Source organism: Hemiscyllium ocellatum, chromosome 46 (genome assembly GCF_020745735.1).
Source record: "Hemiscyllium ocellatum isolate sHemOce1 chromosome 46, sHemOce1.pat.X.cur, whole genome shotgun sequence".
NCBI classification, from domain to species: Eukaryota; Metazoa; Chordata; class Chondrichthyes; order Orectolobiformes; family Hemiscylliidae; genus Hemiscyllium; species Hemiscyllium ocellatum.
Window position 1 is genome coordinate 5,028,804 of NC_083446.1, and position 22,020 is coordinate 5,050,823.

At 53.3% G+C, this 22,020-nt stretch overlaps 1 protein-coding gene across 1 annotated transcript; it reads right to left on the minus strand.

Annotated features, from left to right (window-relative positions):
• Nucleotides 1–6,809: 6,809 nt before the first annotated feature.
• Nucleotides 6,810–21,246, minus strand: nudt22 (nudix (nucleoside diphosphate linked moiety X)-type motif 22). Its single transcript, XM_060855582.1, has 6 exons — nucleotides 20,978–21,246; nucleotides 18,309–18,815; nucleotides 17,139–17,246; nucleotides 13,403–13,500; nucleotides 9,669–9,762; nucleotides 6,810–7,365 (listed from the first exon to the last, which is right to left on the minus strand). Exons 2-6 carry the CDS (start codon nucleotides 18,777–18,779, stop codon nucleotides 7,258–7,260), a joined length of 879 nt encoding a protein of 292 aa, XP_060711565.1. The 5' UTR covers nucleotides 18,780–18,815; nucleotides 20,978–21,246; the 3' UTR covers nucleotides 6,810–7,257.
• Nucleotides 21,247–22,020: the final 774 nt, after the last annotated feature.

Below are 22,020 nucleotides of genomic sequence, written 5' to 3' on the forward strand. Positions count from 1 at the left end.
GGGGGGAGGGAGTGGAGGGGGAGCGGGAGGGAGTGGGGTGGGAGAGAGAGAGAGAGAGAGAGACAGACAGTGTGTGGGTGTTTTGTAACTGTCCAGTGTGGGGGCGTGCTGTAACTGTCCAGTGTGGGGGCGTGCTGTAACTGCCCAGTGTGGGGGCGTGCTGTAACTGCCCAGTGTGTGGGTGTGCTGTAACGGCGCAGTGTGTGGGTCTGCTGTAACGGCCCAGTGTGTGGTTCTGCTGTAAAGGCCCAGTGTGTGGGTGTGCTGTAACGGCCCAGTGTGTGGGTCTGCTGTAACGGCCCAGTGTGTGGGTGTGCTGTAACTGCCCAGTGTGTGGGTGTGCTGTAACGGCGCAGTGTGTGGGTCTGCTGTAACGGCCCAGTGTGTGGGTCTGCTGTAACGGCCCAGTGTGTGGGTCTGCTGTAACGGCCCAGTGTGTGGGTCTGCTGTAACGGCCCAGTGTGTGGGTGTGCTGTAACGGCCCAGTGTGTGGGTCTGCTGTAACGGCCCAGTGTGTGGGTGTGCTGTAACAGCCCAGTACGTGCTGTAACGGCCCAGTGTGTGGGTGTGCTGTAACAGCCCAGTGTGTGGTTCTGCTGTAACGGCCCAGTGTGTGGGTGTGCTGTAACAGCCCAGTACGTGCTGTAACGGCCCAGTGTGTGGTTCTGCTGTAAAGGCCCAGTGTGTGGGTGTGCTGTAACGGCCCAGTGTGTGGTTCTGCTGTAACGGCCCAGTGTGTGGGTGTGCTGTAACAGCCCAGTACGTGCTGTAACGGCCCAGTGTGTGGGTGTGCTGTAACGGCCCAGTGTGTGGGTGTGCTGTAACAGCCCCGTACGTGCTGTAACGGCCCAGTGTGTGGGTGTGCTGTAATGGCCCAGTGTGTGGGTGTGCTGTAAGGGCCCAGTGTGTGGGTGTGCTGTAACGGCCCAATGTGTGGGTGTTTTGTAACTGCCCAGTGTGTGGGTGTGCTGTAACGGCCCAGTGTGTGGGTGTGCTGTAACTGCCCAATGTGTGGGTGTGCTGTAACTGCCCAATGTGTGGGGATGTGCTGTAACGGCCCAATGTGTGCGTGTGCTGTAACTGCCCAGTGTGTGGGTGTGCTGTAACGGCCCAATGTGTGGGTGTTTTGTAACTGCCCAGTGTGGGGGTGTGCTGTAACTGCCCAGTGTGGGGGTGTGCTGTAACTGCCCAGTATGGGGGTGTTTTGTAACTGCCCAGTGTGTGGGTGTGCTGTAACGGCCCAGTGTGTGGGTCTGCTGTAACGGCCCAGTGTGTGGGTGTGCTGTAACGGCCCAGTGTGTGGGTCTGCTGTAACAGCCCAGTACGTGCTGTAACGGCCCAGTGTGTGGGTGTGCTGTAATGGCCCAGTGTGTGGGTGTGCTGTAACGGCCCAGTGTGTGGGTGTGCTGTAACAGCCCAGTACGTGCTGTAACGGCCCAGTGTGTGGGTGTGCTGTAACGGCCCAATGTGTGGTCGTGCTGTAACTGCCCAGTGTGTGGGTGTGCTGTAACGGCCCAATGTGTGGGTGTTTTGTAACTGCCCAGTGTGGGGGTGTGCTGTAACTGCCCAGTGTGTGGGTGTGCTGTAACTGCCCAGTGTGTGGGTGTGCTGTAACGGCCCAGTGTGGGGGTGTTTTGTAACTGCCCAGTGTGTGGGTGTGCTGTAACTGCCCAGTGTTTGGGTGTGCTGTAACGGCCCAGTGTGTGGGTGTGTTGTAACTGCCCAGTTGTGGGTGTGTTGTAACGGCCCAGTGTGGGGGCGTGCTGTAACTGCCCAGTGTGTGGGTGTGCTGTAACTGCCCAGTGTGTGGGTGTGCTGTAACGGCCCAGTGTGTGGGTGTGCTGTAACTGCCCAGTGTGTGGGTGTGCTGTAACGGCCCAGTGTGTGGGTGTGCTGTAAGGGCCCAGTGTGTGGGTGTGCTGTTACGGTCCAGTGTGTGTTCAACAATTCCACAGCAGGGCCTCTAGTTGCCATTCTGCTTAAGAATTCCTGCCTTCTTCCTCCTACATCCCTCCCCTACCATTTCCTGAGGATTTGCCCTCAGTAGAGTTATTGCTGCACTGTTTACCCAGAGATCCAGCTAATATTTTGGGGACCCAGGTTCAAATCCCACCACGGCCGATGGTGGAATTTGAAGAAATAAGTCTCTGGAATTAAGAGTCTAATGGTGACTCTGAATCTATTGTCAGTTGTTGGAAAAACCCCACCTGGTTCACCGATATCCTTTAGGGAAGGAAACTGCCATCCTTACCTGGTCTGGCCTACACGTGACTCCAGACCCACAGCAACATGGCTAACTCTTAACTGCCATCAGGGCAACGAGGGATGGCCTAGCCTAGTGACACCGTCATCCTGTGATTAAATCATTTTTTTAAAAAATGGAGGCATTTTCTCCTTTTTACACCTGTCTATATACTGATTTTACAACTGTTACGTCACAGGGTAAACCCCCTTCAGTTAATTTTAAACCAGCAACACAGAAAAGATTTATCCCGTGCAGTAATCTGTGAAAATTCGAGGGGCCAGGCACTAGTTAAAGTAAAAAGTAACAATTTTATTTCTTCAAGTATAACAGACAATAATTAACTAACAACTATTTACAACTCCTTCCTCTAACCTATCTTTTACTTTCTCTTCTGTAACACGAGAAGATTGAGTAAGATTTACCAAAAAATGCAAATTTCAAAACCAGCCAGCTATCAAATCCTCTTTGTGGATCTTCCTCTGTAGATTTGTTCTCCAGGTCGGTATCGATGTTGTTCTCTGTGTAAATGCCTTCTCTGAACAGGTACCTCTCCAAGAGTTCTTACTGGCAGCCTACATCAATTGGTCCTTTGGTAGTTCTCCCTCAACTGTTCCATTTTTCCCAGTCTTAAACCCCAAAACATTGGATTGTGTCATTGGCTTTTAATATTATCATTACACTACATTCAAACTTGATTTGAGTTTGGTTTTTTTTTGGGGGGGGGGTTATAATTTAAATTGATTGGCCTAATTCTAATTTGTTTTTGTCTCCAGGCAACCAGCTACTCTAGCTGCTTGACCATGTGTCACGTTGTCTCTTGTTCAGAACACTTGGTGTTGTTAGGTAGTTCTGCTAGCTTTGAACTCTCTTAAGGGTACAGTACCCCTTACACCTTCAGAACACATCTCAATCACTCCTTTACCACCATTAGGCTCCGCCTTGCCTTCTGGAAGCCACTGTTTTCTAGCCCTGAAGATAAGACCATAAGACATAGGAGTGGAAGTAAGGCCATTCGGCCCATCGAGTCCACTCCGCCATTCAATCATGGCTGATGGGCATTTCAATGCCACTTACCAGCGTTCTCCCTGTAGCCCTTAATTCCTCGAGACAACAAGAATCTATCAATCTCTGCCTTGAAGACATTTAGCGTCCCGGCCTCCACTGCACTCTGCAGCAATGAATTCCACAGGCCCACCACTCTCTGGCTGAAGAAATGTCTCCGCATTTCTGTTCTGAATTGACCCCCTCTAATTCTAAGGCTGGGTCCTAGTCTCCTCGCCTAATGGAAACAATTTCCTAGCGTCCACCCTTTCCAAGCCATTTATTATCTTGGACGTCTCTATTAAGTCTCCCCTTAATCTTCTAAGCTCCAATGAATACAATCCAGGATCCTCAGCCGTTCCTCGTATGTTAGACCAACCATTCCAGGGATGAGCCATACCAGGACCTGACTGTTTCTCTCTCCACGGATGCTGCCTGCGGAGTTTCTCCATCGCTCTCTGGTTTTTGTTTCCACCTTATGATCCGGACTTCTCACCTGCAAAACGTTGTTATCAGGTCCCTTTTCCATCCAGACCCGGCGTTCCCTCTACAGCTGCTGGAAGATGTGAAATCTGCTGTTAAATTCCAGGACCTTACAATCCTGTGCAACTCTTGCACGGTCACGATACAATGCTGTGGGTTTATGGATTGCTGCCGAAAAAGATACAATGGGCAGAATGGCTTCCTCTCGATGATGTAGACTTGGGTGTGTCTATGGTTGCAGGGAAGGACTGTCAGGAGAGTTTTACTCCTGTAGAGATGGCACAGCCTGTCTGCATCAGTGTGTGAGAGGGAATGAGGGTTAATTGTGTCCAGGGCTGAGTTTGCCAACTGAAGTGCCAACAGTAAATAAAGGCAGTGATGGAATTGGCTGGTACTGTGACCAGTTCAGGTTCAATTCACACCCAGAGAGGGCAGACTTCAGCTACTCTGACACCACGGTATGATATCCCCTTCCTCAGCAGCAGGAGGAGCTGACAGTCTTCTGGTGAGAATCACAGTAAAGGCTAGGCACCCTGCAGTAACTCACCTCCAGTCTCCCCAAAGTCTATCCACCAGCTACAAGGCAGAAGTCAGGAGTGTGATGGAATACTGAATGAGTGCAGCCCCCATCTCAACTCAGCCCCGTCCCAGCCGGAGCGCACACACTTGATTGACAGCACAAACATTCACACCCTCCACCACTGACGCTCAGGAGCAGTTCCACAAGATGCCCTGCAGAACTTCATCAAACCACCTTCCAAACCCACAGCCGCTTCTACCAAGGAGAAGGGCGGCTGATACATGGGAACACCACCCCCTGCAAGTCCCCTTCCGAGCCCCTCGCTATCTTGGGATGTATTTTAGCTGTTTGTTCTGTCATTGGCTCAAAATCCTGGAACTCCCTCCCCAAACATCTGACATATATCCCAGTGTGTGGACCAATCACTGGAGAAAACACAAAGGTGAACAAAGATGACACCAGAACTGAAAGGTTAGACTATGGAAAGATCAAACAAAACCTCAGCTCTTTAGTCTCGGTTTAAATTAACGTACGAGAGCCTCAGCGATGTTTGACTTGCAAGCGAGATCTGAACTAGGTGCCATTGATATAAGAGTCACCAACAATATTTTCGGAATCCCTACAATGTAAAAATGGCCATTCGGCCCAGCAAGTCTGCACTGACTCTCTGAAGGACATCCATTCCAGACACCTACCCCATAACCTTGCATTCTGTCCACACTTATCCACCCAACTTGCACATCCCTGGATACAGAGAGACAAATGAGCATGGCCAATCTACCCACATCTGGACTGTGGGGGGGAAACCCACACAGACGCAGGCAAAATGTGCGAACTCTACACAGAGTCGTCTGAGAGTGAAACTGAACCAGTTTATAAAATCATGAGAGGATACAGATAGGGTGAATAGCCAAAGTTTTTACCCCTAGTGTAGGGGAGTCCAAAAGGGGGAAAAATATAAAAGGGATGCAAGGGGTAAGTTTTTCACTCAGGGGGTGGTCCATGTATGGAATGAGCTGTCAGAGGGAGTGGTGGAGGCTGGTACAATAACATTTAAAAGGCATCTGGATGGGGACATGAATAGGAAGGGTTTACAGGGATGTATGATTCTATTTACATTCATTGATGTACACACAGGTTACATGGTAATCCACAGCTGGCAGGTCGGTTTCCCATCCCCAGGAGATGGGGGGAGGGGAGAGTCACCAAGTGAATGGACCCCAGCTCCCCCATGTTGTCTTCTGTACTCCTCCCCTCTCGCCCAGGGCGGGGTACCCTCTGCTTTTCCGGCTCCTGGCTTCAAACTGATCCAATTTACCGACAGCAGGCTCGTGTTGGGTCCGGCCCTGGTCCCCCGTCGCCGTGGTTACCAGGGCCCACAGGACCTTTAGGTGGGCGCCAAACCTCCCCTCCCCATTCTCCTACCCACCCACCCGGCTCCCCAGCACTGGGGATCACTCTCCTTGAGCGAGAGGCTGGGCCCTGGACAGGCTCAGACTCCAGCTGAGAATGTGTTGCTGGAAAAGCGCAGCAGGTCAGGTAGCATCCAAGGAACAGGAGAATCGACGTTTCGGGCATGAGCCCTTCATCAGGAATGAGGAGAGGGTGCCCAGCAGACTAAGATAAAAGGTAGGGAGGAGGGACTTCGGGGAGGGGCGATGGAGATGTGATAGGTGGAAGGAGGTCAAGGTGAGGGTGATAGGCCGGAGTGGGGTGGGGGCGGAGAGGTCAGGAAGAAGATTGCAGGTTAGGAAGGCGGTGCTGAGTTCGAGGGATTCAACTGAGACAAGGTAGGGGGAGGGGAAATGAGGAAAGTGGAGAAATCTGAGTTCATCCCTTGTGGTTGGAGGGTTCCCAGGCGGAAGATGAGGCGCTCTTCCTCCAGCCATCGTGTTGTTATGGTCTGGCGATGGAGGAGTCCAAGGACCTGCATGTCTTTGGTGGAGTGGGAGGGGGAGTTGAAGTGTTGAGCCACGGGGTGGTTGGTCCGGGCGTCCCTGAGGTGTTCCCTGAAACTCCGGGCGTCCCAGAGGTGTTCCCTGAAACTCCGGGCGTCCCAGAGGTGTTCCCTGAAACTCCGGGTGTCCCAGAGGTGTTCCCTGAAACTCCGGGTGTCCCAGAGGTGTTCCCTGAAACTCCGGGCGTCCCAGAGGTGTTCTCAGACTCCAGCAAACTCCAATTGGCCCTCCACATGCTTTCCGGAATATTTCTTTCCCATTACACCCCTTACATAAATACATTGCCCCTCCTTAATAGCCCCTGGTTAAAGGTGGGTGGGGGGTGATGAGCTGCCTCCTTGAGCCACTGTAGGGGTAGCCATGGGCTGCCAATTCCTCAGCAGTTACCCTCCTGCCTTGTGGGGCCAGCAGTTGAGCTCAGGACCCTTTAGCCCACTGAGAAATGAGGGTAGATCATGACTGACAGAAATTAATGAGAGCAAAGAGGGGGGGCTGGGGTTAAGGACACAGTTTCCACTTGATGAAGCACACCATCGGGATACAAAGAGGTCAGGCACGGTGCTATGTGAATGCAGATTCTTTAATTGACGTTGAGTTTCCACAGCTCGAACCCGATGTACCGGCCACCCTCGGTTATCGTTACCCCTTCGCTCTGTCGCAATCAGGGAATGGCTCCAGCACAGGAAGTGGCCACTCGGCCCCTCAGTCGTTACCATGCTGGCTCTGTCCGTGAGCCAACTCCCCATGCTACCCTGCTTCCCCGACACAGGCACAACGGGCTGAGTGGCCTCCTTACCACTCAGCTGGGTCGAGCAGCACAGATCCTGGAGACAATGTATACCGCGTTCACCAACCCCCACCCCCACCACACAGAGACAGAGAGAGACAAACCGACAGATTCCGATGCCCAGAAACATGCCCATTGTGCTTTGTGCTTCCCTAGAGCATGCCATTTCCCAACGCAGTACTGAAGGTCCCGTGTCACGGTTCCACTTCCGCTCGGGGAGGGTTCAAGACGCCCGGGAGGGGCGCACGAGTGTGTAGAGCTTGACGGCGCCCTTGGCTGACGGGCACAGCTCTCGCCAGCTTTCCGCATCCTCCTCCAGTTTCAGGACCTCCTGCAAAAAACAGGCAGACAGACCTTCATTCCCGTAGCGCCTGTCCACTCCTCCCATTGTCCCAAAGCTCTTGTCACAGGGCGATGAAACATGAGGTCTCGGTGCAATTGCTGAGCCGAACGCCAGGGACAATGCTGCCAGTAGCCAGGCATTAATGGACCACATCGCAGGGCCCAGCAGCTGAGTCAAGGGAATCAAAATTCGGCACAACTATCGATTCACTGGCTCTCTAAAGCGGTAACAGACCAAACTGACCCTGCCATGACCCGTTTTAACCACAACTTAACAGGTCTGGCAAGGCACAATCAACCAAACCTCAACGTATCAGCTGCAACAGCAGCATGATGCTCCCTCAGCGCTGACCCCCCGACAGTGCCCACTCCCACAGCGCTGACCCTCCAACAGTGCCCGCTCCCTCAGCACTGACCCTCCGACAGTGCCCCTCCCCCAGCACTGACCCTCCGACAGTGCCCGCTCCCTCAGCACTGACCCTCCAACAATGCCCCTCCCCCAGCACTGACCCTCCGACAGTGCCCGCTCCCTCAGCACTGACCCTCCGACAATGCCCCTCCCCCAGCACTGACCCTCCGACAGTGCCCGCTCCCTCAGCACTGACCCTCCAACAATGCCCCTCCCCCAGCACTGACCCTCCGACAGTGCCCGCTCCCTCAGCACTGACCCTCCGACAGTGCCCACTCCCACAGCGCTGACCCTCCAACAGTGCCCGCTCCCTCAGCACTGACCCTCCGACAATGCCCCTCCCCCAGCACTGACCCTCCGACAGTGCCCGCTCCCTCAGCACTGACCCTCCAACAATGCCCCTCCCCCAGCACTGACCCTCCGACAGTGCCCGCTCCCTCAGCACTGACCCTCCGACAATGCCCCTCCCCCAGCACTGACCCTCCGACAGTGCCCGCTCCCTCAGCACTGACCCTCCAACAATGCCCCTCCCCCAGCACTGACCCTCCGACAGTGCCCGCTCCCTCAACACTGACCCTCCGACAGTGCCCGCTCCCTCAGCACTGACCCTCCGACAGTGCCCCTTCCCCAGCACTGACCCTCCGACAGTGTCCGCTCCCTCAGCACTGACCCTCCGACAGTACCCACTCCCTCAGCGCTGACCCTCCGACAGTGCCCGCTCCCTCAGCGCTGACCCTCCGACAATGCGGCACTCCCTCAGCGCTGACCCTCCGACAGTGCCCGCTCCCACAGCGCTGACCCTCCGACAGTGCCCGCTCCCACAGTGCTGACCCTCCAACAGTGCCCGCTCCCTCAGCGCTGACCCTCCAACAGTGCCCACGCCCACAGCGCTGACCCTCCGACAGTGCCCACGCCCACAGCGCTGACCCTCCGACAGTGCCCGCTCCCTCAGCGCTGACCCTCCGACAGTGCCCACGCCCACAGCGCTGACCCTCCGACAGTGCCCGCTCCTTCAGCACTGACCTTCTGACAATGCGGCACTCCCTCAGCGCTGACCCTCCGACAGTGCCCACTCCCTCAGCGCTGATCCTCCGACAGTGCCCAATTCCTCAGCACTGACCCTCCGACAGTGCAGCAGTCCTTCAGCACTGACCCTCCGACAATGCGGCACTCCCTCAGCACTGTTCCTCCGACAGTGCCCCCTCCCTCAGCACTGACCCTCCGACAGTGAGGCACTCCCTCAGCACTGACCCTCCAACAGTGAGGCACTCCCTCAGCACTGACCCTCCGACAGTGAGGCAGCCTTCCAGCTCAGGCAGTGATATTTCCCCAATGTCACCACCTCCCTTGAACCTGATTGAACTGAATGGGGCTAGAACAGCCTCCAATGGACAAATGACTTCCTCCCTCTCGTAATGTTGACCCCCCAACGTAGGAGAGGTGGTGGTGCAGTGTGGGAGTCACTGTCCCTTTAATCCCGAGAGCCAGACTAATGCTCTGGGATCACAGGCTCCAATCATGGAGTGGGTAGAATTTAACTTGATGTTAAAAAATTTGAGTTGGAATCCTCTCTTGGCCATGAAACTATCTTCAATTGGTGTAAAAGCCCATGTGGTTCATTAGTGTTCTTTCTCCCGTCCTTACAAGTGACTCCAGGCCTACGGCAATTTGATTCTCTCTGACTTGCCCTTTGTCTCACTGAGGCCAATACACTCAATTGAAGGGGCAATTAGCCACGGGTAGGAAATGTCAACCTGGCCGAGGATCCCACAATGCACGGTAGTACAAAGAAACAAAAACCTCTCCATGTGCGCTGACTGAGGCTCGGCGATCAGACACTTGAGTGCCTGCTCACGTGGCTCACTGAGCCGAACGCCTGTTACCTCGCGCTTGACAAAGCTGATGCTGGTCGATTCATGGGCCTCAACTCCTCCGATGAGATAGCGCTGCCTCACCTCCTCCGACGTCAGCTTACACCTGGAAGAGAAGCCCCACACACAGATGGTACATTTACACTCCGATGGGATATACTCCCCCTTCCCCCCCCCACCAACCTGCCCTGGATGTGGGCAGCTCCAACTACACTCGAGAAGCTCGACATCATAAGTGCCGCCCCACACCCACTTGATTAGCGCCACACTCTCTCCACCCACCGACACTCAGTAGCAGCAGTGTGTACCGTCTACAAGATGCACTAAAGAAATTCAGCTAGTCTCCTCAAACAGCACCTTCCAAACCCACCCTCTAGAAGGACACAGGCAGCAGAACACCATCCCCTGCACCTCCCCTCCCAGCTGCTCGCCATCCTCACCTGGAAGTACAGTGACATTCGTTCAGTGTTGCTGGGTTAAAATCCCGGGAATCTCTCCCTAACAGCATTGTGGGTGTCCCTGCCCCAAGAAGGAGACTCGCTATTGCCTTCACGAGGGGCAATTAGGGCTGTGCAACACAAGTCAACAAGCCCCGCGTCTTGTTCAAAATCAGAAGCAGACACAAGCCAACCCACCGTGTCGGCGGGGAAATGGGTCCCTCTGGGAGAGTTGGAGCCTTCACCCAGCTACGGGGTATCGATGCTGCACTGAGACCATGGTGACCTCTCAGGGAGCTGTGGCTCCGCATGACGGAGTCAAACCACCACAGAGCACAAGCTTTCTCCTTTCGAGAGGAGGAGCTCACCCAGAATTTATTACCCAGAGGGCAGCGTGGGATTCTTACACCATGACCCCCCCAGTGCTCCGGAAACTCATCTAAACAAGGGGCAAGCTCCTCACATCCGCAACTCAGGTTCAACCCTTCCCCCATACGTACTCCTGGGCAGTTCACAGAGTTTCGGGATTATGGAGTGAAGCAGCTCAGAAACAGACCCTTCGGTCCAACCAATCCATGCTGACCACAATCCCAAATGATAGCAGTCCCACCTGCCTGTGCTTGACCCACATCCCTGCAAACATTTCCTATTCTAGAACCTATCCAAACAGCTTTTCAACATCATAACCGCACTCGCATCCATTACTCCTGGAATTCCATTCCACAGATGAACCACTTTATGCAGAGCATCCTTTGTCCTCCCACCGTCCTACATTGCTCCCTGGTCTTGATATAGCCGAATAAAGATTGTTAAAATTAAAGTCTGGTTGAAGATTTGTAGCTCGGGTGTCCGTTGTTGTGGTTCTGCTCGCCGAGCTGGAAGTTTTTGCTGCAAACGTTTCGTTCCCTGGCTAGGGAACATCATCAGTGCTATTGGAGCCTCCTGTGAAGCGCTGCTTTGATGTTTCTTCCGGTATTTATAGTGGTTGACTGGGAAAACACTACCATCATAGGACAAGCCAGACAGAGAACAGCCAGGGAATTCCTAGAGGCATGGCATTCATCCCCAAACTCCATTAACAGACACATGGACCTGGACCCCATATACAAACCACTACAGCTGAAACTGACACCTGGAAACGGCAAGAAGATCCATTAACAGACACATAGACCTGGACCCCATATACAAACCACTACAGCTGAAACTGACACCCAGAAGCGGCAAGAACAAACCACTATAAATACCGGAAGAAACATCAAAGCAGCGCTTCACAGGAGGCTCCAATAGCACTGATGATGTTTCCTAGCCAGGGAACGAAACGTTGCAGCAAAAACTTCCAGCTCGGCGAACAGAACCACAACATTGTTAAAATTAGGAGAGGGCTCGATAGGTTAGAATCAGGCGTTTCCAATTTGCAGGCAAGAGCAGTAGTGGGTGGCACGGTGGCACAGTGGTTAGCACTGCTGCCTCCCAGCGCCAGAGACCCGGGTTCAATTCCTGCCTCAGGTGACTGACTGTGTAGAGTTTGCACATTCTCCCCGTGTCTGCGTGGGTTTGCTCCGGGTGCTCCGGTTTCCTCCCACAGTCACAAAGATGTGCGGGTCAGGTGAATTGGCCATGCTAAATTGCCATAGTGTTAGATTAGGGGTATGGGTGGGTTGCGCTTCGGAGGGTCGGTGTGGACTTGTTGGGCCGAAGGGCCTATTTCCACACTGTAAGTAATCTAATCAGAACAAGGGGAACAGCCAACAATACAGGTCATGAATAAATCTAATGAGGAACTCAGGAGGGTGGGGAAGAGAGTGGAATTGGCTTTCGATAAGGAGTGGCTGACCTGAAAGGTACAGGTGATGCTATTGAGATGTACAAGATCCTAATGTGTCTTGACAGGGTGGATGCTGAGATGTTTCCCCTTTGTGAAAGAGAGTAGCACCACAGTTTCAGAACAAAGGGTCTCCCATTTAAGACAGATGAGGAGGAATCGGGTTTCTCTTGGAGGGCTGAGTGTATGTGCCAAACCTTTTTCCCAGACAGCAGTACAGCGTGGGTCATAGAATCAGACAGCATGGAAACAGACCCTATGGTTCAACTCGTCCATGCCCACCAAGTTTCCCAAACTAAACTAGTCCCATTGGCCTGCATTTGGCCCACAACCCGGTGGCACGGTGGCTCAGTGGTTAGCGCTGCTGCCTCACAGCACCAGGGTCCCAGGTTCAATTCCTGCCTTAGGTGACTCTCTGTGTGGAGTTTGCACATTCTCTCCGTGTGCTCTGGTTTCCTCCCACAGTCCAAAGATGTGCAGGCCAGGTGGATTGGCCGTGCTAAAGTGTCCCATAGTGTTAGGTGCATTAGTCAGAGGGAAATGGGTCTGGGTGGGTTACTCTTCAGGGGGTCGGTGTGGACTGGTTGGGCCGAAGGGCCTGTTTAGTAAAAACAATGACTGCAGATGCTGGAAACCAGATTCTGGATTAGAGTTGCTGGAAAAGCGCAGCATCCGAGGAGCAGTAGAATCAACATTTCAGTCAAAAGCCCTTCATCAGGAATACCAAATGTATTTCTGATGAAGGGCTTTTGCCCCGAAACGTTGATTTTCCTGCTCCTCAGATGCTGCCTGAACTGCTGTGCTTTTCCAGCAACTCTAATCCCGAAGGGCCTGTTTCCACACTGTTGGGAATCTTAAAAAAAACCTTCCAAACTTACCTGTCCAAACGTCTTTTACATGTTGTTAAATGGACCAGCATGCACCACTTCAGGACAGGGTCAATAGATGCTGGACCACAAGGGAAGGTTAATGGGGGAGCCACAAGCAGATCAGCCATGACCTTATCAACTACTCAAGCAGGCTCAAGGGGCCAAAGGGCGTTGTGCTGCCCCTAACCCATACAGTTAAGGGAAAGGTGGTATGACCGAAAATGGAATACAATGACAGGGTGATAGGAGGCGGCTGATGTGGAGAATAAACACGAGCAGAGAGCAGATGGCTGAATGGCCTGTTGTAGATACTGTGTGATTTAACTCATTGAGACCAGCGCCACAGCAGTAAGGACAAACACAAGGATATACTCTACTGCAGGCAGTAGTAGACTCGCCAACTTTCAGGGCATTTAAATACTCATTGGATAGACAGAATGGATGACAGTGGAATAGTGTAGGTCAGGTGGGCTTCAGTTGGTTTCACAACTCGATGTAACATCGAAGGCCAGAGGGCCTGTACTGCGCTGTAATGTTCTATGTTCAAAACTCCTGCTCAGAAAAGTGCAGAGGGGTTGGAGAGAGATTCACACTTCTGGTAAAGTTAAAATATTTTACCGAACATAAAACTCCGCACTGGGCCGTCCTGCGCTTCTGTGATTCCTTGCAATTCCCAGCAGCAAAGGTCTGCTTAAATTTTCCAGAGGGACATTGACCTGAAGAGAAATGAGGGGAGAAAGTACACATTGAGGGTGAGGGGTGTGGGGTCTGGTGCTGCTCCCTGCCTGGGTCGCTTAGCCAGCCCTGAGCTCAGTGAGCCTCTCAGAGCCATGGCTCTTGGGCACTGACGTTTACCCACATACACCAAGCTCTGTATCCGACAAAACCAACCACAGTGCTGAAAGAGGCCATTCGGCCCATCAGTTCCACACTGATCCTCTGAAGAGCATCCCACCTAGATCTAGCCCCATGGAAAAAGTGAGGTCTGCAGATGCTGGAGATCAGAGCTGAAAATGTGTTGCTGGAAAAGCGCAGCAGGTCAGGCAGCATCCAAGGAACAGGAAATTCGACGTTTCGGGCATAAGCCCTTCATCAGGAATGAAGGGCTTATGCCCGAAACGTCGAATTTCCTGTTCCTTGGATGCTACCTGACCTGCTGCGCTTTTCCAGCAACACATTTTCAGCCTAGATCTAGTCCCATGCCCTGTAACCCAGTTTTTTACATTTTGATCAGCGCTTTTACTGCTAATCCACACTACGGGGCAACTCAAGTCACGGCCAATCCACCGAATCTGCACCTCTCTGGCCTGTGGGAGGATACCGGAACACCAGGAGGAAAGCCCATGCAGACCGGGGTAAACAGACAGTGGCCCAAGGCTGAAACTGCACCCGGGTCCCTGGCTCCCTGGTGCTGTGAGGCAGCAGTGCTAACCACTGAGCCACCGTGCCAGCCACAAACTAACCATCAGCTGCAGACCTTAGAATCTGTACAGTGTGGGAACAGGCCATTTGGTCCAACACATCCACACCAACCCTCTGAAGAGTAACCCACCCAGATCCATTCCCTTTTCACTTGATATTCTAACCCTAATTAATGTACCTAACCTACACATCCCTGAACACTATGGGCAATTGGGGGGGGGGGGACACAGTGGCTCAGTGGTTAGCACTATCACCTCACAGCACATGGGACCTCAGGTGACAGTGTGGAGTTTGCACATTCTCTCCATGTCTGCGTGAGGTTTCCTCCCGGTGTTCCAGTTTTCTCCCCCAGTCCAGGGATGTGCAGGTTAGGGTGGATTGGCCGTGCTAAATTGTCCCATAGTGCCCAGGGATGTGCAGGTTAGGGTGGATTGGCCGTGCTAAATTGTCCCATAGTGCCCAGGGATGTGCAGGTTAGGGTGGGATTGGCCGTGCTAAATTGTCCCATAGTGTCCAGGGATGTGCAGGTTAGGGTGGATTGGCCATGCTAAATTGTCCCATAGTGCCCAGGGATGTGCAGGTTAGGGTGGATTGGCCATGCTAAATTGTCCCATAGTGCCCAGGGATGTGCAGGTTAGGGTGGGATTGGCCGTGCTAAATTGTCCCATAGTGTCCAGGGATGTGCAGGTTAGGGTGGATTGGCCGTGCTAAATTGTCCCATAGTGCCCAGGGATGTGCAGGTTAGGGTGGATTGGCCGTGCTAAATTGTCCCATAGTGCCCAGGGATGTGCAGGTTAGGGTGGATTGGCCGTGCTAAATTGTCCCATAGTGCCCAGGGATGTGCAGGTTAGGGTGGGTTGGCCGTGCTAAATTGTCCCATAGTGCCCAGGGATGTGCAGGTTAGGGTGGGTTGGCCGTGCTAAATTGTCCCATAGTGCCCAGGGATGTGCAGGTTAGGGTGGGTTGGCCGTGCTAAATTGTCCCATAGTGCCCAGGGATGTGCAGGTTAGGGTGGATTGGCCGTGCTAAATTGTCCCATAGTGCCCAGGGATGTGCAGGTTAGGGTGGATTGGCCGTGCTAAATTGTCCCATAGTGCCCAGGGATGTGCAGGTTAGGGTGGATTGGCCGTGCTAAATTGTCCCATAGTGTCCAGGGATGTGCAGGTTAGGGTGGATTGGCCGTGCTAAATTGTCCCATAGTGCCCAGGGATGTGCAGGTTAGGGTGGATTGGCCATGCTAAATTGTCCCATAGTGTAGGGTGCATTAGTTAGAGGGAAAAGGGATTTGGGTGGGTTACTCTTTGGAGGATCGGTGCGGACTTGTTGGGCCGAAGGGCCTGTTTCCACACTGTAAGGAATCAAATCTAATCAATTTAGCACGGCCAATCCATCCCAACCCGCACATCTTTGGACTGTGGGAGGAAACCCCACGCGGACATGGGGAGAATGTGCAAACCCCACACAGTTGCCAGAGTCTGGAATCAAACCTGGGTCCCTGGCACAGTGAGGCAGCAGTGCTAACCACTGAGCCAGAGGAGACTCAAATGTGAGATCATACGAATATGTTGTAAAATGTCAGACCTCTATTGAGCAGTGATTCAACGGAGATTTTCAGGACTTTGGTGGGAGATTGAGAAGGTTCACAATTTTCACCCACTGTTGTGGTGAGTCTAGAACCAGGGGCTATAACAATCACACTCAGAATGCATGTCTTCAGGACAGAAACGAATGAATATTTTTCTTTCTTTCATTCATTCACAGAATGAGAGAGTGTGGCTGGCAAGGCCCAGCATTTATTGCCCATCCCTAATTGCCCCTTGAGGAGGAGGGACTGAGCTGCCTTCTTGTACCACGGCAGTCCACGTGGCGTCAGAACGCCATCAAGGACTTCGACTCTGTGATGCTGGAGAAAGGACTTTACATTTCCAAGTCAGGATGGTGAGTGGCTCGGAGGGGAACTTAAGACCACAAGACATAGGAGTGGAAGTAAGGCCATTCGGCCCATTGAGACCACTTTGCCATTCAATCATGGCTGATGGGCATTTCAACTCCACTTACCCGCATTCTCCCCGTAGCCCTTAATTCCTCGTAGCCCTTAAAACGTGCAGGGGGGTGATGTTTCCCAGGTATCTGCTGCCCTTGCCCTCCCAGATAGTTTGGAAGGTGCTGTCTTAGAAGCCTCGATGTGTTGCTGCAATGCATCTCGTACACACTGCTGCGACGGAGCGTCAGTGCTGAAGGGAGGGTGTGGTGCCGATTTTGAGGAGAGATCGAACAGACTGGGACTACATTCATGGGAATTTAGAAGAACGGGGAATGGATTTTATAGAAACATGTAAAATTATGAAGGGAATAGAGAAGGTAGAAGCAGGGAGGGTGTTTCTATTGAAACCAGAACTAGGAAACGGAGTCTCAAACTATGGGAGGAGCAAGATGTAGGATCGAGTTGAGGAGGAATTTATTCACCCAAAGGGTTGGGAATCAGTGAGGCAGCTTGTTGAATGATTTGATGGCAAAGAAAGATAGATTTTTGACGAATAAAGGAAGAAGGTTTGCAGTGATTGGGCGGGTAAATGGAGCTGAGTCCACTGAAAGATCAGCCATGATCTCACTGACTGACAGGGCAAGGGCTAAATGGCCTACTCCTGCTCCTATTTCTTAGGTCCGTACGTATCACTGCTCCACAGAAGTCAACCTCTCTGTATGATCTCACATGTGACTCTGGGTTCACAGTGACAGGGTTAGTTCGTGACTGCGCTCGGAAATCCTGTGTGCTACCTCGCCAGTACGCTCTCGAGGGCAACAGGTAACTCCCCCCCCCACCCTCATCCCACGGAATTGTCAGTGCCCTCGGAGGGGGGAGGGCGGGTTAGCTTGACGGCATTGAGTCCCCTCCCCCACCCACACCAATCGGAGGACGTTCTGTTTTTACCTCATCTCGGATCTCGCCCAGAATGGAGGAAAATATTTCCTGAACCACCAGCTCCCCCGACAAGTGTTGCACCTGAATGGAATCTTCCGGAATTCCTTTCACAGCTGCCTGTAAGGAGAGAGAGCGCGGATAGCTCATGTTGAAGGTGATGGCAGAGGCTGGCATGAATGGCTGAAGATGTGAGGCTGGAGGAGGCCATGCAGCCCCTTCATGCCTGTCCTAGAGGAACTCTCCAATGTGTCCCGCGTCAGTATAGAGGTTGGTACGTCTGTGTGTCACATGGGAGACCTGGATTCCAATCCTGGGCAGGGGGCTTTTGTAAAGGGGCTCATCAGGTAAGTGGATAGATGTCATGACATGATCTTACCAAATGATGGAGCAGCCTCTATAGAGGGGCTGAGTGGTCTACCCCTGCCCCTCATTCATATGCACCGACTCTCCCTCGATCTTCCCCAACTGTGCTGCAAACGTAATCTTTCCCAGTATTTATCCAGCTCGACTTCCCATTGAATGTGCTTCGCCGCCCTTTACAAACAGCACGTCCCACACCGCGGAACGCCGCTGTGTTAAACCACCCCCCCCTCCGTCGCGTGTGAACTGTTGTCGATCTGTGTCCCCCTCACTCCCGACGCGAACAGTTTCCCCTCTCTACCCTGTCAAAAACCCCTTATCGTTTTCAACTGCCCTCTTCCCCGAGGCCGCTTGATCAAAATCTGTCGGAATTTCAGGCTGAATGCCCTCCTGGGTGCCCCTCCCACAGTGCAGCACTGCCCCTCCCATGAAGGAGAGGAGGCAGGGCGATGACTTGAGGAAGGAGCACTTTCCAAAAGGGGTGTTGAAAGGCAGAGGGGATGGAGATAGGACAGGAGGAAACCGATGGCACGGTGGGTTAGCCCTGCTTCCTCCCAGCGCCAGAGACCCGGGTTCAATTCCCGCCTCAGGTGACTGTGTGAAGTTTGCACATTCTGTGTGGGTGTGCTCCGGTTTCCTCCCACAGTCACAAAGATGTACAGCTTAGGCCGTGCCAAATTGTCCCATAATGTTAGGTGTAGGGGAATGATCTGGGTCGGTGTGGGCTTGTTGGGCAGAAGGGCCTGTTTCCACACTGTAAGTAATCTAATCACTGACCAGTTGGGTTGAGTGCTTTGATTTTGTTTTGGAGGAACAAACCTTGGGTTCTGCGTGTCCTCCCGGAATGTCCACCTGCGCTGCTGCCTCAGCGACCCGCTCGCTCCTCCTCAGGAACACAAAGCAGTCGTCGGCCGTGTGAAGCATGGCGCCGACCCCCAGCGGCTCTGCCAGGTAGGCCTGGCTGTCGCCAAAGTCTGCCACGCCCCGCTCCTGCAGGAGCCGGGCCTCGGGCGCCCAGTTTGTGCCCAGGTAGTCCTTGTAGCAGGTCAGGCCCAGTCTCAGCAGCAGCAGCCCCCTGCCCTCCAGCTGGGCCGAGTGAATGCGGAACTTGGCTCCGTTGAACAGCCATGGCTTCTCCTGCTTCCTCTGCTGCCAGATGGCAGCGATCTTCTGCTCGTGGCTGAGGAGGACCTGGCGGTTATACTCAGCTGAAATCTCCACCTGGACCTGCTCTTGGGTCAGCCCCCCTGTGGGCAGGCAGTGGGCCATGAGGGAGACGTCTGGGTCCATGCCTGCACCTTTTGATGGAAGAGCCGGAGGGGAACACTGCAACAGGAAGACAGACTATGCATTGATATAGCAACTGGCACGGCCCTAGGCTGTTTCATTCCCCAATTCACGGCCAAGGAAGCGAAGCGAAGCCACTGGGCACAGCATTGTTTGCAAATACAACCACCATTTTGTGAACACAATTGGTCAAGGAGTGATTATAGCCACTGCACACGGTATTGTTGGACAAACAGCCACCATTTTGTGGGCAGAATTGGTCAAGGAGTGATTACAGCCATTGCACACGGTATTGTTGGACAAACAGCCACCATTTTGTGGGTAGAATTGGTCAAGGAGTGATTACAGCCATTGCACATGGTATTGTTGGCTACACAACCACCATGTTGCAGGCGCGATTGACCAAGATGTGACGATGGTGAGGTAAGAGGCCATTCAGTCCATCTTCTCTGGGCACCAATCCAGTCAGTCCCATTCGCCTAAGCCACACTCTCCCATGGCCCCTGCAGAGTGTACGTTCAATAAGCACCAAAGCGATCTCTGCAAATCATTGAAAGCCACAGCCTCCAAGCCCCTCGGGGACAAGTACAGACTGGCGGTTTCCACTCTGTGCTCAGTGGACAGTTCAGATTGCCCTGCTATACAAAGACTATTACCAAGCTTGGATAGAGCTCTCAAAGATAGTGGAATCAAGGGTTATGGAGATAAGGCAGGAAGCGGATACTGATTAGGAATGATCAGCCATGATCATATTGAATGGCGGTGCAGGCTCGAAGGGCTGAATGGCCTACTCCTGCACCTATTGTCTATTACCAAGCTGGAGAGGTTCAGAAGAGGATGTTGCTGAAAACGGAGGGTTTTCCCAGAAGGAGAGGCTGGGACTTTTTTCACTGGAGCGTAGCAAGTTCAGAGTTGACCTTATAGAGCTTTGTAAAATTATTAGGGAAAAGACACCTGCCGTTCACCTTATCTATACCTCAGAAACGGGGAGTTTCAAGACAATGGGGCACATTGTTAAGGTGAGAGGAGAAAGATTTAAAAATGATATAAAGGGAGACATTTCCTTTTAAACAGAGGGTGGTTTGCGTCAGAGGAAGTGGTGGATTGTGGGTACAATTACAATGTTTAAAAGACATTTGGATAAGGACATGAATAGGAAAGGGTTTGGAGGGACATGGGCCAGGAGCAGGCAGGTGGGCTGAGTTTAGTTTGCGATGATGGTCAGAATGGACTGGTCGGAGCGAAGGGTCTGTTTCTGTGCTGTAGGTCTCTATAAATAGCAGGCAGAACTACACCTCCACCGGGCCGGCACGCTGCCCTCCTTCGGTTTACACTCACACTCCAGGGGTCCTTCACATCTTTACCACTCCAGTTGACCATATCTACTCCACGGGTCACTTGTGGTGGAGGTGTAAGTCTGATGCAGAATCTGGCCACTTTGCAGGGCCTGGACGGGGGGAATCTGGCTAATCCCTTTCTGTTGCAATCCATCCAGGCAATACCTTGACTTTGAGAATTCCTGAAGAAGGGCTTATGCCCGAAACGGCGACTCTCTTGCTCCTTGGATGCTGCCTGGCCTGCTGTGTTTTTCCAGCACCACATTTTTCAACTCTGGTCTCCAGCATCTGCAGTCCTCACTTTCTCCTTTGAGAATTCTCTGCAGCTACTTAGCTTTACCTGGGAGGGGTCGGTTCCCTGGCAAGAGATGGGCACAGAAATCCAGTGTTCCACTGACCGATTCCCTGGTACTGGTCATTGGAATAGGGTTGGACTCCATCCTCGATTCTGAAGTAGCCCTCTGCCTGTTGGAATGGCGAAAGGGAGAGGAACAAAGGGGTTCAACGGCCATCAGTGGCATAGTGGAAAACGAAAATCTGCATGGGATGGGGAGGGTGCACAGGGTGCTCCAACTCAACCCCAGTGCCCACTTGGTCAGTGCCAGCAAAAGGAGGGCACAGGTGGCGGTGTGCCTTGCAGCTGAGTGTCCGAGCCCTACCAGGGTTTACCATCTCTCAGACACATCGGGCAATAGGCAGACTCCTCTGAGGAATGAGACCGTTGCACTTTCAGGGGGTGCAAGATGAAGGGTGGGGGGGTCGGGGGGGAAAGAAGAGTCTGGTGGCAATTAACCCAGGAAGGGCGAGTTCCTGAGGTTCACTCAGAGCTTGCTGTTAGTTCTGCAGTCAGGGTGAAATACTCACCTGGCCCAGCCCCCGGGAGCTGAATGGAGTGGTAGGAGGGGGGAAGGTGGTAGGGTTCCCCCCAGAAGGCGTTGTATTACAGCCCCTGTGTGACGCAGCAGCGGTGTATCCGATCAATGAAGGGGATTCCCACCCCTCCGTCACGTTCACGAATGCGGAAGCTAGGCTCAGGGGGAAGACGGCTGCTCAGCCATTGGCTCCCGGGTGTGGCATGTGACTCGGGGATTCGGCCATTCCGTCTTCTGGCGGGAGGCCATTCAGCCCTTCGGTGCTCCTCCTCGCCCAAGAGCAGCCACTGCCTGCCTGTTAAAATAGGAAGCTTTGTGGGCATTGCACACCTCCCTCGGCGGGGCAGGATAGGACAGGCATACTCCTCCTGTATAGAAAGGGACGGATGGAATTGGAGGCCATTCAGCCCTGCTAGCCTGTTCATGGCTGATTTTAGGGCAGAGTTCAGCTCCGCAACTCAAAGTACTGTTTGAAAAAAATAATGACGATTAACAACCCTGACTTGTCACCCCCTCCCCATCTGTTACCCCCTCCAGCCCCTTCCTATCTCTGTAACCCCCCTCCCCCTACACCCCCTCCCCATCTGTTACCCCCTCCAGCCCCTTCCTATCTCTGTAACCCCCCTCCCCCTACACCCCCTCCCCATCTGTTACCCCCTCCAGCCCCTCCCTATCTCTGTAACCCCCTCCCCCTACGTTACCCCCTCCAGCCCCTCCCTATCTCTGTTACCCCCTCCAGCCCCTACACCCCCTCCCCATCTGTTACCCCCTCCCTCTCTGTTACCCTCTCCAGCCCCTACACCCCCTCCCATCTGTTACCCCCTCCAACCCCTCCCTATCTCTGTAACCCCCTCCCCATCTGTTACCCCCTCCAGCCCCTCCCCATCTGTTAGCCCCTCCCCTACACCCCCTCCCCATCTGTTACCCCCTGCAGCTCCTCCACCCCCTCCCTATCTCTGTCACTCCCTCCAGCCCCTACATCCCCTCCCCATCTGTTACCCCCTCCAGTCCCTACACCCTTCCCTCCTGAGATGA